The 15,472-nt window shown below is 52.8% G+C and overlaps 1 protein-coding gene and 1 long non-coding RNA gene across 2 annotated transcripts; both read left to right on the top strand.

Moving 5' to 3' along the window:
- Positions 1-9,387, top strand: SLC29A3 (solute carrier family 29 member 3). The gene is made up of 6 exons (XM_064429792.1): positions 1-76; positions 918-1,170; positions 3,958-4,040; positions 5,077-5,303; positions 6,170-6,332; positions 6,863-9,387. The coding sequence occupies exons 2-6, from the start codon at positions 922-924 to the stop codon at positions 7,530-7,532; spliced, it is 1,392 nt and encodes a 463-aa protein (XP_064285862.1). The 5' UTR covers positions 1-76; positions 918-921; the 3' UTR covers positions 7,533-9,387.
- A 3,829-nt stretch (positions 9,388-13,216) lies between these two features.
- Positions 13,217-15,343, top strand: LOC135305834 (uncharacterized). Its single transcript, XR_010366812.1, has 3 exons — positions 13,217-13,269; positions 14,076-14,173; positions 14,444-15,343. It is a non-coding gene; the product is annotated as an uncharacterized LOC135305834 (long non-coding RNA).
- The last annotated feature ends 129 nt before the right edge of the window (positions 15,344-15,472 follow it).

The following is a 15,472-nucleotide window of genomic DNA, read 5'->3' as shown; positions in this document are numbered from 1 at the left end:
CTTGCCCTGAAGGGCGGGGCGGGGCGGGGCCGCAGCCCTGAGGCGGCGGCGGCCGGGCCGGGCGGGATCGATCCCCGTGAGTGCCGCGGTGTGCGGGGCCGGAGCGGGGCCGCGCGGGTGGAGCGGGAGCTGTGGGGAGGGAGGGAGGGAGTGTGGGAGGGAAGGAGCGGCGCTCCCCGCTGCCGAAATCCCCCGTTTGTTTACAAAACCCGCGGTTTCCGCCATTTCCGCCGGCCGCGGGTGGGTGCCGGTGCGGGTGGTTTTCCTGCTCCCAGCGATGCCGTGTGTGTCCGTGAGCGTTCGGCCGGGCTGGGAGCACTCCTGGTGCTGGAGCGGTTTCCAGGCGCTGTCCCAAAGCCCGGCCGCGTTCCTGCGGGTTGGCGCCGTGCTCTGCCGGGCCCCGCGGCGCTGCTGCTTTGGGTGCGCTTTGGAGCGTGACACGAGATTTGCTGCTCCTGCAAGTCCCAGGGCACAGGTTAATTATTAATTGTGGGTGGCACCTGCTGAGTCTCGGTCCCTTCCCATCCCTGGCTCACTCCTCCGGTGTTTGGCTGCTGAGGCCCTGGCACCCAGAGGAGCCGGGGCTGCCCTGGATCCCTGGAAATGTCCAAGGTTGACCTGGACAGGGCTTGGAGCAGCCTGGGATAGTGGAAGGTGTCCCTGGACAGGGAGGTTGGAATGACTCCTCGGTGTCCCTGGACAGGGCTTGGAGCAGCCTGGGTGTCCCTGCCCATGGACAGGGAGGTTGGGATTACTCCCCAATGTCCCTGGACAGGGCTTGGAGCCACCTGGGCTAGTGGCCCTGCCCATGGCAGCAGGCTTGCAGGCTTCGAGGTGCCTTCCGACCCAAGCCACTCTGAGATTCCATGGTTTGCTGGAGGCACAGCCTGTGACACTGTCCTGGTTGTTTTCCCCAGCACGATGCTCCCGGCAGCCGGCAGCCCTGCCCCGGAGCAGGAGCCCCTGCTGGAGGACGCCGTGGGGAGTGCATACAGCCGCCAGAAGCCGAGGGACCGCTGCCATGGGGCCTACCTGATATTTTTCCTCCTGGGCATCGGCTCCCTCCTGCCCTGGAATTTCTTCATCACGGCCAAGCACTACTGGAGGTACAAGCTGCAGAACTGCTCGGATGAGCCCGGCCCGGCGGGGCAGGCGGCCTCAGACCTGCGGGTGAGTGCTGCTTTGGAGGCAGAAAAAATAACCTGGTCTCCTTCCTTTCCTTTCCTTCCTTTCCTTCATTTTCCCCCTCCACTTCCCCAGAAGGTATGTGAACATCCTTTAGGGTCTCCCCTGCTGCAAATGTTTATATGGTATTTATTTACAAATCGTTGCAGGGAAGATGCTTCGAATCATTTTGTGGCCTTTTACCTGTATTTGAACTGCTAAGTGTTAAGGTGAACCTAAAAAAAAATAGGGCTTAGCCTTTCATAGGGCAGTTTCTACAGTGCAAGGTGTCTTTGTGGTTGTCTTTTTTGTGTCCTTTGTGATGTGGCAGGTGTGCCACGAATATCTCCCTGCAGTGATCAACATCTGGCTTTGGCATATGGAGCAAGGAGCTTGTCATGGGGTGATGGATGTGGCAGCCTTGGGCTGGCAGGTTAATGGCCTCTTTCTGTCCCCAGAAAGGCTGCTTTCTCCTGCTCCTCCTGCCACAGCAGCATTATTTCCCTGGGCCTCCCTGACTGAACTGTGGGTTTGTTTCTTTGTGGCTTTGTTGAAAAAGTTTTGGAGCCATGAGGCTGTGTCACATCCTGCTCTCATGGCAGAGCTTGTTCAGGTGGTTTGGGCACTTTTTGTTTTTATATAAACACAGGGCCACGTGTGATGCCTGTGTTTCACCTCCAATTTCTCACTCTACTCTTTTAATTTTCATAGCTGTTAAGTGTCAGCTGCTTTTTTGATGGGGAGGAAGGGAAGTGCTTAGAGCAGGGTGCTACAGGTGTGCTGCTGTAAAGCAAGAAACTGAATTAAACTGAGGTGCCCAAGCTGCTGCACTGCCTGAAGACCAAAATTATCTGTGTCTGTGCCTGTGAGGGTGCTCAGAGAGGGGTGAAAGGTGTTTTGTCACCACATGGTGTGGTGTTCTCTCATATTCCCTGCATCCCACATGTTCCTCACTGCCTCTACATCGTGCTGATCCTCTTGAGAAGAGCTGGGTTTAAGTAAAGTGTGTTAAGGTAGGTGTTTGCTGGCACAGCTGTGCTCCTGGCTGCATCAGCCATTTCTTTGCTGAAAAGGTGTTTCTGCTCTTCTGTGTGGCCACGGAGCGACGCCTTTTCCTCTCTCCAGGGAAAAGCTGTTCTGTGGCAGTCCAGTGTGAGCAGCCTCAGACCAGTCAGCCCAGTTTGTGCCCTGCTGCTGCAGCAGGAGGGTTCACCTGAGCACAGAGCTGGGCTCTGGAAGGATGCACCTCCTGGCTCCAGCCTTTCCACTGCTCCTCATGTCGTGCCCTGTGCTCAGGAGCACTCCAGCACCTTCACAGACCTGGATTCCTTTCCCAGCCTGGCAGGAGCAGAATAGGAACTCCTTTGCAAAAGCATCTGGTGTTGGGTTTGCCACCACAGTGCTTTGTTCTGGTTTGGGGCTTTCTAAGGCGTGGTGGCAGCGTGTTTGAAGTTAATGTGGGGTTAAACACTTCCATTATGTGCCTCAGCTCTGTGGCTGTGGGATGACACTTGACACTTTCCCCCATCAGACCTGGATGTGGGAGGAGGATGTCAGGTTTGCTTTGGGGTTTGTTTTAAGGGCTCAGCAGAAAGGGAGAAGAACTTAGGTATATCCTGCAGTGCCAAAAATGAAAGCTTATCTGTGAAGGGTGGGAAAACCCCAGGAGGGAGACAAGGTGCCATTGGACATGGATTAAAACCTAGCAAGCAGGAGAGAGGGGTATGGAACCTGATCTTTTCCACTGGCCCAGACATGGATTAAATTTGCCACCCACCATCCTGCTGCTGCATTAAAAATGTGGTGCAGGGGCTCTTAAGTACTTGCCCAATTCTCTCCTCACTGCTGCTGTGAGCCCGTTTGCTTGGAATGGATGAATATTTCCCTGGGATGTACTTTGAGTACACTTCTGCTTGGTGCAAAGCATTAGAAAGTCATTTTTCCTCCCCAGAAGCAAATTAACTTTTTAAGCAAGTTTACTGAGTATCCCCAGGATGGTTTGGAGGTTTGTTTTAAGTAGGTGGGTAAATAAGCTGCAGTTTTAGCAGCCAGCTTTTTGTTTTGCTTTGTCTTTTCTCCTGATTCATCTTGTGGCCACAGAGCTCTGAGCCTCCTGCTTGGCTGAGCTGATGCCATAAGCACAGGCATTTAAGTCTCTGCCTATCTGGACCCTCTAGGAGTGATTATTAGATTTCCTGTTGCTTCCAGTGAAGCTCCTGATAGGGAAGAGGAGATGAACGTGCTTGTAAACTGATTAAAAATGATGCAAAGCTGTAAAAAAATAATAAACTGTGCAGAGAAAACCTGCCAAGTGCCTTCTCCTGGTTGGATGTGATGAGACCCTATCTCTGGAGCTGGATAAGTGCAGAAAATGAAAACCTGTTGTGATAGGGGTGGACATGTAGGTCATCCTCTTCTTTGTGTGCATCATCCTGCCTGCTGGCTGAGAATCCTGCAGCAAAAAAATGGGATTAAGCCCCTCGAGGGGAGGAGAGGGTGCAGACACACTTTGATGGTGCACAGCACCATGGCAGCTATTTTTTTCACTGCTTATATTTTCCTTCTGTATTTATGTCCCTGATTTCCTGAAATAGCCCAGGGCTGTGGAGGGCAAATCCCAGAATTCCCATTGCCCTGAGCAATTTGCAACATGGGCTACAAAGCAACAAGGCAGACACCATAACTCCCTGTTGGGTCATAGTCCAGACCTGAAATTCAAGTGTTGTTCCCCCTACAAATGTTTTTTACTTTTTTTTTTTTTTTTTTTTTTTTTTTTTTTTTTTTTCCTGGCAGGACTATTTTGAGAGTTACATCTCCATTGCTTCCACCATACCCTCAGTGCTGTGCCTGATTGGAAACTTCTTGCTTGTCAACAAGTAAGTGTTGCTCTGATCCCAAGTGCCCGAGCGGTGTTTCTCCCTGGCTTTGCTCCTGTCTCCTTTGCAGCTTCCCAGCTCAGGGGAGACCACAGGGCGTCCTGAGCTCAGCCTCCCTGTGCAGCTAAAATTCCCCTCCTTGACCCTGGCTGAGATGAAGTGGGAGAAGCACCTTGCCCCAGAGGTGCAGTTGGCTTGAGTAAATAAATTCCTAATGAATTCCTTGGTTAATTGCTTGGAAACAGTCTTCCCTCTTAAAAATACCTTTGTTGTCATCGGGGTTGACAAAAGTTAGGCTCATCCAACACCTTGCCCTGGCCTTACCAGCCCTTGAACTGGGATACAAATGGGCCAGCTGCACCTTGTTGCAAGCTTGCCTTAAATCTCAGACAGCCTCCTGCGTTCATTTGTACCCTTCCTGACCCACCACAAACTCCTGCATGCTTGCAGGCGTGGGTTTGCATGGCTAATCTCCAGATTCCAGCTCCCTGCCCCACTGCTTCCTCATCTCTGTGGTTGTGTTCGAGGGTCCCAGACGAGGGAAGAGATGAGAATCTTGACTCCGTGTTTCAGAAGGCTGAATTATTATATTATGATATTATATTATGTTAAAATGCTATACTAAAACTGTACTAAAAATAATAAAGGATCCATCAGAAAGCTAGAAAGGAATGAAATGGAATGAATAACAAAAACCTGTGACTGCTCAGAGAGTCGACACAGCTGGACCATGGTTGGTCATGAAGTAAAAACAATTCACATGGACCAATGAAAGATGCACCTGTTGGTAAACAACCTCCAGACCACATTCCACAGCCATCAGATAGTTATTGTTTACATGTCTGAGGCTTCTCAGCTAGAATAAGAGAAAAATCCTAGCAAAGGATTTTCATAAAAATATCATGGTGACACATCTCCTCCCACCTCTCTTTATTTTCTTTGCCCCTCCTGCCAGAACAGGAGTTGCCCTCCTCCTGTGCTGAACCTCCACGTTGTGGTTTGAAGCACAGCAGTGACTTCTTCCCCTTGTCCCCAGGGTTGCTGCCAGCGTGAGGATCCTGTCCTCCCTCTTTGTCATGCTGGCTGTGTTCCTGGTGATCACGGTGCTGGTGAAGGTGGACACCTCCACCTGGACCACGCCCTTCTTCACCCTCACAGTGGGCTGCGTGGCCGTGGTCAGCAGTGCCTCCACCGTCTTCTCCAGCAGCATCTTCGGCCTCAGCAGCTGCTTCCCCATGAGGAACCTGCAGGCTCTGCTCTCAGGTTGGCTCATCCCACTGGGATCGTGCTCTTGGACTTTCCCTGCTCGGCTCCGTGGTTTTCTCTGGGGGTTTGGTCGTGTGGGGGTTGTTGTGGAAGCTTCACTTTGCCCTAATGATAAAGGGAAGTTGCTGAAGGAGAAACTTGCTGGGTCACATGAGCTTTGGTTTCTGTAAATAGCCATGAAGTGACCCTGGAGCGTTGCTGGGTGCAGGGAGCAAGGAGGGAAGGAGATGACATCCCCTGCCCTGCCATTTCCAGCAGAGGGATCTGCAGCTCTGCCTTGCCTGCTCCTTTCTGATCAGCATTTCCATGAGTGATGAGGGGCAGGTTGGGAGCCGTGAGTGATGAGCTCCCTGGAGCACTGCTAACATTATAAATGTGCTGTGGAATGCTTGACAAACTAAGAGGAGAAGGGGGGAAAAATCAGGATGGTGACGTTTTTCCTGGGGCCGAGACAGGAGTGTTTTTAATGAGTTTATCTCAGACAAGGAAAGCACCACATCCCTGAAGTGGCATTCCTGCTGCTGCTGCCTTGAATTCCCATCTGGGGGAGTGCAGAAGACAGGCTGATTATGTGTGCTGGTGGAAAGCCAAGTTTAGGCTTTGGGGAAGAGTTTGGGCTTTTCCTGCAGGAGTGGGGACCTGCAAGCCCTGTGTGCTGTGTGGAAGGGGGTGCAGGGTGGCACCTGGGCCGTGGGGCAGCCCCACAGGGACCTGAGCTGGGGAGATGCAGAGGAGGTTGTTTGTGCAGCTGCACCCCGAGCCGGGCGTGGGGCAGTGTTCCCTAGGGAGCTGGGCATGTCAGAAGAGGAGCTGCTGTGCTGCCCCTCTTGTTCTCTGTCCCTCACTGTGCCCACCTGTGTTAGGCCAGGCCATGGGTGGCACCATCAGCGCCGTGGCCTCTGTGATCGACCTGGCAGCGGCGGCCGATGTCACTGACAGCGCCCTGGCCTACTTCCTCACTGCTGACATCTTCATCGTCATCTGCATCGTGGTGTACCTGCTCCTGCCCAGGCTGGAGTACTCCAGGTGTGTGCCAGCCTGCCGGGCCGTCCCACAGGGGGTTGGCAGTGGGATTGCTGGGGGATCCATGGGACATTGGCCGTGCTGCTCCCTGCCCTGTCACAGCCGCCAGCCGCGCTTCCCCTTTCACCGAAACCACAGGCTGAAACTGAGTTTCAGCCCAGAGCTGAGTTTCTGCCAAGCTTTCCCAGGGCCCCCAGTGCTGGTGCTCCCAAAATGTGTGGAGTCAGCAGAGAGCCCTCACCCGGAGGCAGGCAGCCAGGAGTGTCCCCGTGTGCTGTCTGCCACTTGGATGTGTGTGACCCACTGGTCTGGTTGGTGCTTGTACCCCCAGAGCCCCCAAGGGCCTGCATGCAGGAGGGTCCCCTCTGTGAACTCTGAGGGGGCGGTGGGTGTGCAGGGGTCACCTCTCTCTATGAGGTTGGTGGTGCAGTTGCTGGGTCCAGCAGGCATACCTGTGCCTTTCCAACTTCTTTCCTGCCCTCTCCAAACCTCAGTTGCATTCCCCTCATGCTTCCCTCTGTGTCTTTGTCCAGGTATTACCTGAGCAGGCAGAAGGAGATCCCCTCTCTGGTCACCGTGCCCCCCGACAGCTCTATGGAGGATGAGACAGATCCAGGAGGCACCGTGAGCTCCTCCATCCTCACAAGAAGTGCTGGCATCCCCCCGCTGCGCCCCATCCTGCAGAAGACTGCCCTCCTCGGCTTCTGCCTCTTCTACGTCTTCTTCATCTCCATCATCATCTTCCCTTCCCTCTCCTCCAACATCGAGTCTGTCAGCAAGTCCTCGGGAAGCCCGTGGAGCACCAAGTACTTCACACCACTCACCTGTTTCCTCCTGTACAACTTTGCTGACTGGTGTGGGAGGCAGGTCACTGCCTGGATCCAGGTGCCTGGCCCCAAGAGCAAACTGCTGCCTGCCCTTGTCCTCCTCAGAACCATCTTCCTCCCTCTCTTCATCCTCAGCAACTACCAGCCCCGGGCTCACATCCGAACCGTGGTGTTCAACAGGGACATCTACCCCGTGGTGTTCACAGCACTGCTGGGGCTCAGCAACGGCTACCTGGGCACGCTGGTCATGGTCTACGGCCCCAAAATCGTGCCCAAGGAGCTGGCTGAGGCAGCAGGGGTGGTGATGTCGTTTTACCTCGTGCTGGGGCTGGCTCTGGGCTCTGCCTGTGCTGTCTTCGTGGTGCACCTCGTGTAGAGGGGGCAGCTGCAGGAGGAGGATGGCCTCAGTTTGTGGTGCTGCTGTTGGGTGTTTAGGGTTGGGGTTTTTTTCCCAAAAAAGTCAGGTATCCTGTGGTTTTGAGGCAGCCTGCCTGTCTGGGCAGGGGGGTAGCTGCATCCAGGAGGGATGCAGAGGGAAAGTTTCCCTTCTGGGAAGGGGCATCCCCTGTGCTTGGGAAGGTTCTGTCAGGCATTGTCACTCCCCAGTTTAATGGAGCAGGGACCAAAACAGCCTCATCCTCCTCAGGGAGCTCAGGGACACAGGGATACCATCCCTCACCCATGTGCCAGTGGTTTTATGCTGAACCCAGGACTTTTGGGGCCACCTTGGGTTTTGCTGCTGCACTGTTACGAGTTCAGCCCTTCAGGGGTTGGGTGGTCTCAGGGAGGGTTCACCCCTCACTCAGCTCTGATGGTGGTGTTGAACTAAAAAGGGATTTGAGCCCTGGAGCACCTTCTCACAACTTAGGGAATGAGTAGCAGCTGCCCCAGGGATTGGGGTACAGTTTTGCACAGATTTCATATAATCATTGCACAAAAAAAATAGTATATTTAAGGGAAAATGCTCCACTTGGAATTTTGCTTGCTTTAATTTTTCCATGTAAAATTGAACTGAGGGATCATCTACTCCTAGCATGGTGCTACCAGTGTTGGGGACTATTCCCTGGCCAAGCTGAGAGGAACATTTTTCCTGCTGTGACTGTGTTGTGACACCCAAGGCAAGTGAAATGCTGAGTGAGCCTAACCAGAGGTTTTTCTTCAGTCTGTGTTCAGAGAGCTCTGTGAAAGCCAAGGAGGGGTGTGAGAGAGGCCCTGGTGTGAGGTGCACAGCAGAAATCTGGTTAATTCTTGTAGACAGGCACCATATGGCCTCCAGATGTTTTCAGAGGGGTGAGCTACTGTGACACCCAAAAATATGGCCCACCCAGAGACAACTGGCTTTTAAAGTCATTTAAACTCCCATATGCCAGCACAGCCTGGACTAAATCCGATTATTGTATTTATTTTCTCAAATTGGCTGGATTTATGGTCTAGAGGAGGTGAACTGATCAGCAAGGGTGCAGAGGCAGAGCTTGGCAGTGCAGTGATGCCTCAGAGGTGCTGTCTGTGGAAATGGATTCCTTTAAGGCTGGCTGAGGAGCAGATGCTCCATTCCTGGGGTGCTCTCTCAGCACCTCCTGCTTGCCCACGTGGTGGTGGAGCTGCTGGATGTGGGGAGAGCACAGGATCCATGCTGGCTCCTGCCCCAGGGTGCCATGTGGACACTGGGTTTTTACATAAATCCTTCCCTAGAGCAGTGTTTAGTTTGGGCCCCTGGGCAATGCACACATGCAGAGCTTTGCTTGATGGCTGATTTTTATTTCAATGTGAAATCCAGACACAAGTGGGGTGTGCAGCAGTGAGGAGCAGCTTTATGGAATGTGGGCTCTTAATCCTGTTCCTTTGGTGGGTTTGGAGCCCTTTGGCCTCCAGCACTTGGCCAGGGACTGCCTTGACCCAGGTGAAGCCCACCCAGGGGCTGAGGTTGGGGTGCTGGGAGCCCCTCCTGGGGGTCAGTGCTCCCATCCCCTCCTTGGTGCTGGAATAATGCAGCAGTTGCTCAAAAAGCCCAACCCAACCTGGTGCTGGCAACCAGAAATTCCCTTTGTGGCCTTCAGTGGGACTGTCTTCAACCTGTGCATTTCCCCCTCAATCCAAGGAGTTATGAGATTTGGCTTGATTTTTTACTGCTTTGCATCTCTGCTCCTCCTCTCCTTGTTACAGACCAAATTCCTCTGGAGGGAGAACTTCTGGTGCTGTTGTTAATAAAGAGAATTCCTGATCCTGTGCAACTGCTGGTGTCTGGAATGATTTCTCTTGGAGGTGCACTGATGCATGCAGTTTCAGCTTGCATTTTTCCTTCTGGCCATCCTTCTCCCCCAGCTGGGATTATAGACTCAGAGAAATCCCTGGCAAGGGCTGAGTGAAGGAGCCCTGGGATCACTGCTTGGAGAGCTTTTCCAGTGGAACATCCCCAGCTGACACCCAGGGAGGTGTGGAGAGCATTCCTGTGGCAGCAGGGAGTGAGCAAAAAGAGGATTTATCCTTTGGCTTTGGTGGCATGCAGCTAAGGAAGGTTAATAAACGAGGAGAAAATTCAATAGAGATGCAAATTGGGCAAGAACCAGGTCTGGGCATAAAGCAGGGAATGCTGGTGGGAATGCCATGATGTGGGGGTGGAGGCTGCCAGGCCTCTGAGCCATGAGCTGTGGGTGATCCCCTGCTAAAGGGGAGGGATAATTTATAGGGAGCTGCAGAGAGCAGCAGGGCAGCAATCACAGTGCCTGGGAGAAGCCACATCTGCTGCTCAGCGTGGGCCGTGCCAAGGAGCTCAAGGTAAGGAAACGTGGGATGAGGAGGGAAATGGTGGAATGAGGCTGCTGGATCCAGGATGAGATAAAAGTGCAGCTGCTCTTGTGCCTGGGTGGGTTGAGTTGGTGTCCCTGCCATGGCAGCAGGGCTTTGGAGCTGGGTGATCATCACAGTCCCTTCCAAGCCAAACTTATTCCATGATCCTGGGATAAATGTGTCTCTGACAGCAAAATTAGCCATGGCCCCCAGTTCCAAGGCTTGGAATGATGCTCTAGCAGGAGGAGCACTGCAGGGATCCAAAGCTGCTTCCTGACATTTAGCTGGGAGCTTGCACTGCCTTCCAGTTCTCCAAGAGCTTCAGGAGAGGGAGCTGCTCCCCAGAGCTGGGGCTCCTGAGTTCCAGAGAGACACCCAGGGCTGGAGCTGAGCTGGGTCTGTCTGTGTCCCTCACCTCCCTAAAAATGCACTCCCAGATGTTGTTTCTGTGCCCACCACCATCCCCTCAGCTGTTGCTACAGGACACAAAATAAAATGATGCAGACTTTGAAGGTAAAAAGAAGGGAAGTTTAATTTTTTATTTCAACATCTATAGATTTTCAAAAATGACAGTACATTGGAGGATAACAGTACTACTCCAATAACACTAGACAAACCAACAGTTCATTGAATTTTCCTTCTTCCCAAAAAGAATGTAAAACAATAATTATTTACAAAAACCTGCATAAGAAAATTAGTTACAAGAATGTAAACATCAGAAAATTTTAAAAAACTTAAAAGAGCAAAGCAACACTCAGCCAGCAGGGCTGTTTGCCCATCTCCCAGCTCAGGAGGGTGGGTGCTGATCTGGCTGGCATGGGAAGGACCACGTGCTTTTCCCAGGGAAGTATCTCCCTCTCCTCTGGGGGTGTGAAAGGAGCCATGCAGGCATTGCAGAATTCCCGAGGGTGAGCCCAGGATGTGAAACCGAGTCCACAAATCCCTGGGTGGTGCCCAGCACCAGGGTTTGCAGAGCCCCGGGCCTGGCAGCCCAGCACAGAGGGGATGCTGTGCCTGCCCCACCACGCCTTTTCCAGCAGCCTTTGGAGTCCAGCCCAGCTGGCTGAGGGAAAAAGGGAGCTGGGAGCTGGCAAAGCACAGCAGCAAAGGCAGCAGGGTGCAAGGGAGCAGGAAGGGATGAAAGGGCACAGAGTGGAGGAGGCGCATCTGCTGCAGCTTCTGCTCAAAGGAGACCGACTGAGCCTGGTTTTGTCCCTGTCACCTCTGTGGTGCCAGCCCCCCCTCCCTGCTGCAGAGCTGGAGCAGGTTCAGTGTTGGGGGCTTTGAAGCAAACAAACGTGCTGGAGGAGAAAAGGGAATTTTGGTTATTTTGTCACGTGAGCTATACTCACATCAGTTGCGAGTGGCTTTCTCCAAAGCCTGGCCTGGGCTGCCCTCCCTCAGTGCAGTGCCCCCAGGTAGGAATGCTGTCCCCTCTCTCTGCCTTTGCTGGCAGAGGCTTTGCTGCAGTGCTGTGACCCCTGCGAGGTGGAAGCACCCCTGAGACCACCTCAGCAGCACCTTGGTGGTGGCCAAAGAGCAGCAGGAGCACGATGGGGTTCCATCTCTGAGGCCCCTTCCAACCCAAACCATCCTGTGCTTCCATGAAACACGAGTGGCCACTGGGGGCTGGGGAAGGGCCACCAGCCTCAGCAGAGGAGCCGAGCTGATCCTGCCCCTCCACGGGTGCCCCAGAGGAAAACCACAAAGCCTGCCTTTGAAACCTCGCCAGCCAGCTGCAGGCTTGCCCGGCTGCTGTTCTCCTTTTCCGTGTTTTATGGAGTAATTTGTACTATATTTACACAGCAGTGATAAACAGTTTTTAAAATGGAAGCAAAGAAAACGCTGCTGGATGAATTGTTACAAAAAAGCCCTGTTTGCCATTCCAGCAGGGGGAAAAAAAAAAGGGATAAAAATCACCATCCTAGGGACATGCTGTTCATCAGATCTGGGTATTTTTTCCCTTGATTTGTGTGCCTAATGTGAGCAGAAGAAGTCGCAGATGCATGCTGAATTCTGCAGGGAACATATGCATGCATTTAAATCATTTACAGCATTTACTGGTGCAATTGTAAAGCACATTATTTTTCTGCATTTGTAATTAGGCTCCAAACAGATGGTGAAGGACTGTAGCTCCTGATTAGACAGCCTTGTGCTCTGTTGGACGGCGCTGCGAGAACAAACTGAGATGAGAAACTTTTCCTCCTAATTCATCACGCCAGGGCGGGGGAGTGCAGGAGCTGGGTGTGAATTCCTGGAGCAGGCTGGGCAGAGCTGTGCCAGCCATCCCTGTGCCATCCCCCTGCTGATGGATGGGGCACCCGGACCCCTTTCCCAGCTCTTCTTCCATCCCGGATTTTGTGACCCCGCCAGCAGGGTGGGATGGAGCTGCTGTGACAAATGCCTCAGGAATGAAGCATTTGGGAGCTGAGGAGGGTTTTTAAAGCAGGAGTGGCTCTGTGGCTCTGTCAGAGGAGTGATCCCACCTGCCTGGCCTGGGCAGAGCTTTCCTCTTTTCCTGGGGGCAACCTTGAGTCTTCAACAGCACCACGGGCTGGTGGTGGTTCCACTGGTTCCTCCTGATGCCTCAGGTTTAGCTTTTCTATTTTTCAGATTCTGTGCTGCTTTGGTGTGTGGGTCTGGACTTCACATTAGGGGATGGTGAGCTCTCTGCACAGAGCAGGGAGACAAAACAATTCCTGCTCTAGCTGGGGACCAAGGACAAATGATCCAAATCCCAGCCCAAGAGCACAAACAACGTGGGCTGGAGAGAAAAAAACAAGCAGGATGGGACTGCATGGGCTAAAGCTGGAATTGGACAATGAACTGCAATATGCAAATGGAGCAGAACTGATCAAAGTGACAGACCCCGTGACTGGGTGTCCATTTTGTGACCATTTTGGTTCACGTTGGGTGCAGCCCTGGCTGGGCTCTGGTGCTGCCCAAGGTGGATCCATTGAGGAGATCCCTTTAATAAATCCCTGCTTTATTCTTTAGTTCTGTCCAGCCTCTGTTCTAGGTCAGCCTTCTCAAGCACTCGCCATCCTTCCAGCAGTTCAGGAGTCCCCCTTGCTACTGTCACCCCTGTCCCCCACTCACACGAGGGACAATTTATCCTGTATTATTTGCCTTCCTGCAGCTTCTTATTTTCCTGGCCTGCCTCCTGAAATCACAAAGGCCAAAATGGGTTACAGGAAAATCATCTGAGCAAAATGGGTTAAACGAGAGGCGACTTTAAAATGGGTTAAAATGAGAGCAGAGCAAGGCAGAAGAGGAGCACGGTGTCAGTGTGAGACCCACGGGGCTGGAAGCTGTGACCCTGGAAGGTGAGCAGCACAGGAGCCCCCCAAAGCTCCTTTGTGTCCCCTTTTGCTGTCCCCCCCAGGCTGTGCAGAGGGGTGGTCACCTTCCCTCGGGTTTTTCTCTTGTATTCCACTGCTTTAGCAGCAAGGTTAAACACAGGTCTAAGCCCAGGGCTGGCCAGCAGGGAGCTCATCCTCCACCTGGCACAGCCCTCTGCTGCTCCCTGACCCCAAACAGGGACCAAGCAGCTCGAAGGGCACGCTGCAGGGAAGGTGGCCCACCAGGGAATGGGGACAGGGGACACGGGCAAGGCTGTGCTGTGCGTTCATGGATTCTCTGTGCCTGTAGATGGCACCTTTTCCTCTGCTGAGGAAGAAAGAATAAACCTCAAGAGGGGAGGGAAAAATCCCAAGCAGGGCTCAGAGCTAGGAGGGGAAAGGTGCCTCAGGTGTGTGGCACGGAGGGACTCAGGGTGGTCCCACAGCTGTCCCCTCACCTGGACCATCACTGACCCTCTCCAGGTTTATAGGAAATCACAAGGGCTGAGTGAAAGGTGCTTCCAGCTGCACAGGGAGCTGCTCCAAAGGGGTGTTTTTACCCTCATTAACCCATTGTGGCCCCAACAAGCCCAGCCTGGGGCTGCAGGGTGCTCTCAGTGCCCCTAAGAGGGGACAGCTCCTTCTGGTCCCACCTGGGGCTGCACAGGGACAATTCTGCAAGCAGGCTGCTTTGGGCTCTGCAGAGTGCAGAGCTCCAGCCAGGTCCTGCAAGGCTTTTTGGGGCTCACCAAAATCGCCTTGATCCCTCCTGCCATGTGGTATCACCACAGGAATGCTTGGCCCAGGGGCAGCTCACCTGGAGCCAGCTGGAAGCACAAGCTGGAAGATCCCTGAGGAATCCCCACAGAATTGGGTCTGTGCTGAAAAGGTGAGCCCAGTTTCTGCCCCTCCTGCTGTCTCCATAAGATCACCTTACAGAGATGCAATTTAAAACACTGTACTTCTGTATTTCTAAAGGGAAAAAAAAACAAACCAAAAAACAAAAAAAAACCCCAAAACCAAACCCCAAACAACAAAAAACAAAAACAAAACAAAAAAAAACCAAAAAAAAAAAAACCAAAAAAAAAAACCAAAAAAAACAAGAACAAACCCAGCTGCTCTTTCAGTGCTTTTCTTCTTTTCTTCTTTTCTTCTTCAGAGAGAGAATTCCAGCAATCCCTCAACTTTGCTTGGCTTTCTCACCAGCCTCCTTCACTCATCAATTCCTAAACAAACAGCGTGATCCTAATATTGGCCCTAAAATTCTGTGTGAAATGGACCTGGAAATTAATTTCACACCGGAAAAGCCAGCTCACTGTCAGCCACAGCACAGGTGGTTGAAAAGAAAACTCCAAGATGGCTCTACAAATTAATTGTGTGGCTTGGATGAGAGGCTAGCAGGTGGGGAGCTGCCACCATCCCAACCCACACTGCACCACGGGCTGCTGGAAAGCTGTGGGAGAGGGAGGATGCCACCATTCCCCTGGGGCTTGTGGTCATGGGGGACAAAATCGCCCAAAAAAGTGGGAGCAGGGGGCATGGGGATGCTTTTTTCCTGAGCACAAAAGCGGCCCTGCACTTTTACACAGGTCTAATTTAAAAATAATAATAATAAAAAAAGGATGGTAGTTTGGGAAAGCACTTGCAGGGACCCTTGTGGGAGACTCCTGTGTGAAGAAATGACTGATGGCACAATACTGCATGGGCTGGTTGTCCATGCAGACCCCTGAGGCTGTGGCAGAACATGGTTCCATGGCAAGCAGAGTTAATTCAGTGCCTTAGCAGGGCAGGATTTTGCACATATCCATGTTTCACCTGCTTTCCGTGTGATGTTTCATCTGTTCAGAGCCAAATGGTGATCCCAGCTCTCACAGGCAGAGGAGGGAGGCACCGTGGGGAGAGCTGGATGTGGGAATGTTCTGTGGCTGGGTGGAAAATGAGAGGGGGAGAAGCCCTGCAGTACAATTTCAAGGTTGAGTGAGTGGTGCCAGGAGGCTGTGAAAGGCTCTGCTGAGCTGCTCTGTGCTCACAGGCAGGATGGAGAAGGGAGGTCACGGGATCTGCCTCCAAAAAAATCAGTTTTCCCTGTAATGAGTCTGTGGAGGAAGGCTAGGGGAGGATAGCAGGGAGGTTATCCCAGCCCTGCAGCTCCCTGCTTTGGGGCTGCTGTTAATTGTCATCCCAGGAG

Source organism: Passer domesticus, chromosome 8 (genome assembly GCF_036417665.1).
Source record: "Passer domesticus isolate bPasDom1 chromosome 8, bPasDom1.hap1, whole genome shotgun sequence".
Taxonomy (NCBI): domain Eukaryota; kingdom Metazoa; phylum Chordata; class Aves; order Passeriformes; family Passeridae; genus Passer; species Passer domesticus.
Note: the sequence above shows the minus strand (reverse complement) of the source record. Positions and strands in the feature narration are given on the sequence as shown.

Coding starts and splice junctions, on each gene's coding strand:
- SLC29A3 (XM_064429792.1), top strand. CDS start 922: ATGCTCCCGGCAGCCGGCAGCCCTGCCCCGGAGCAGGAGCCCCTGCTG. Junction 1,171..3,957: donor AGGCGGCCTCAGACCTGCGG/GTGAGTGCTGCT, acceptor TTTTCCTGGCAG/GACTATTTTGAGAGTTACAT. Junction 5,304..6,169: donor CCTGCAGGCTCTGCTCTCAG/GTTGGCTCATCC, acceptor CACCTGTGTTAG/GCCAGGCCATGGGTGGCACC.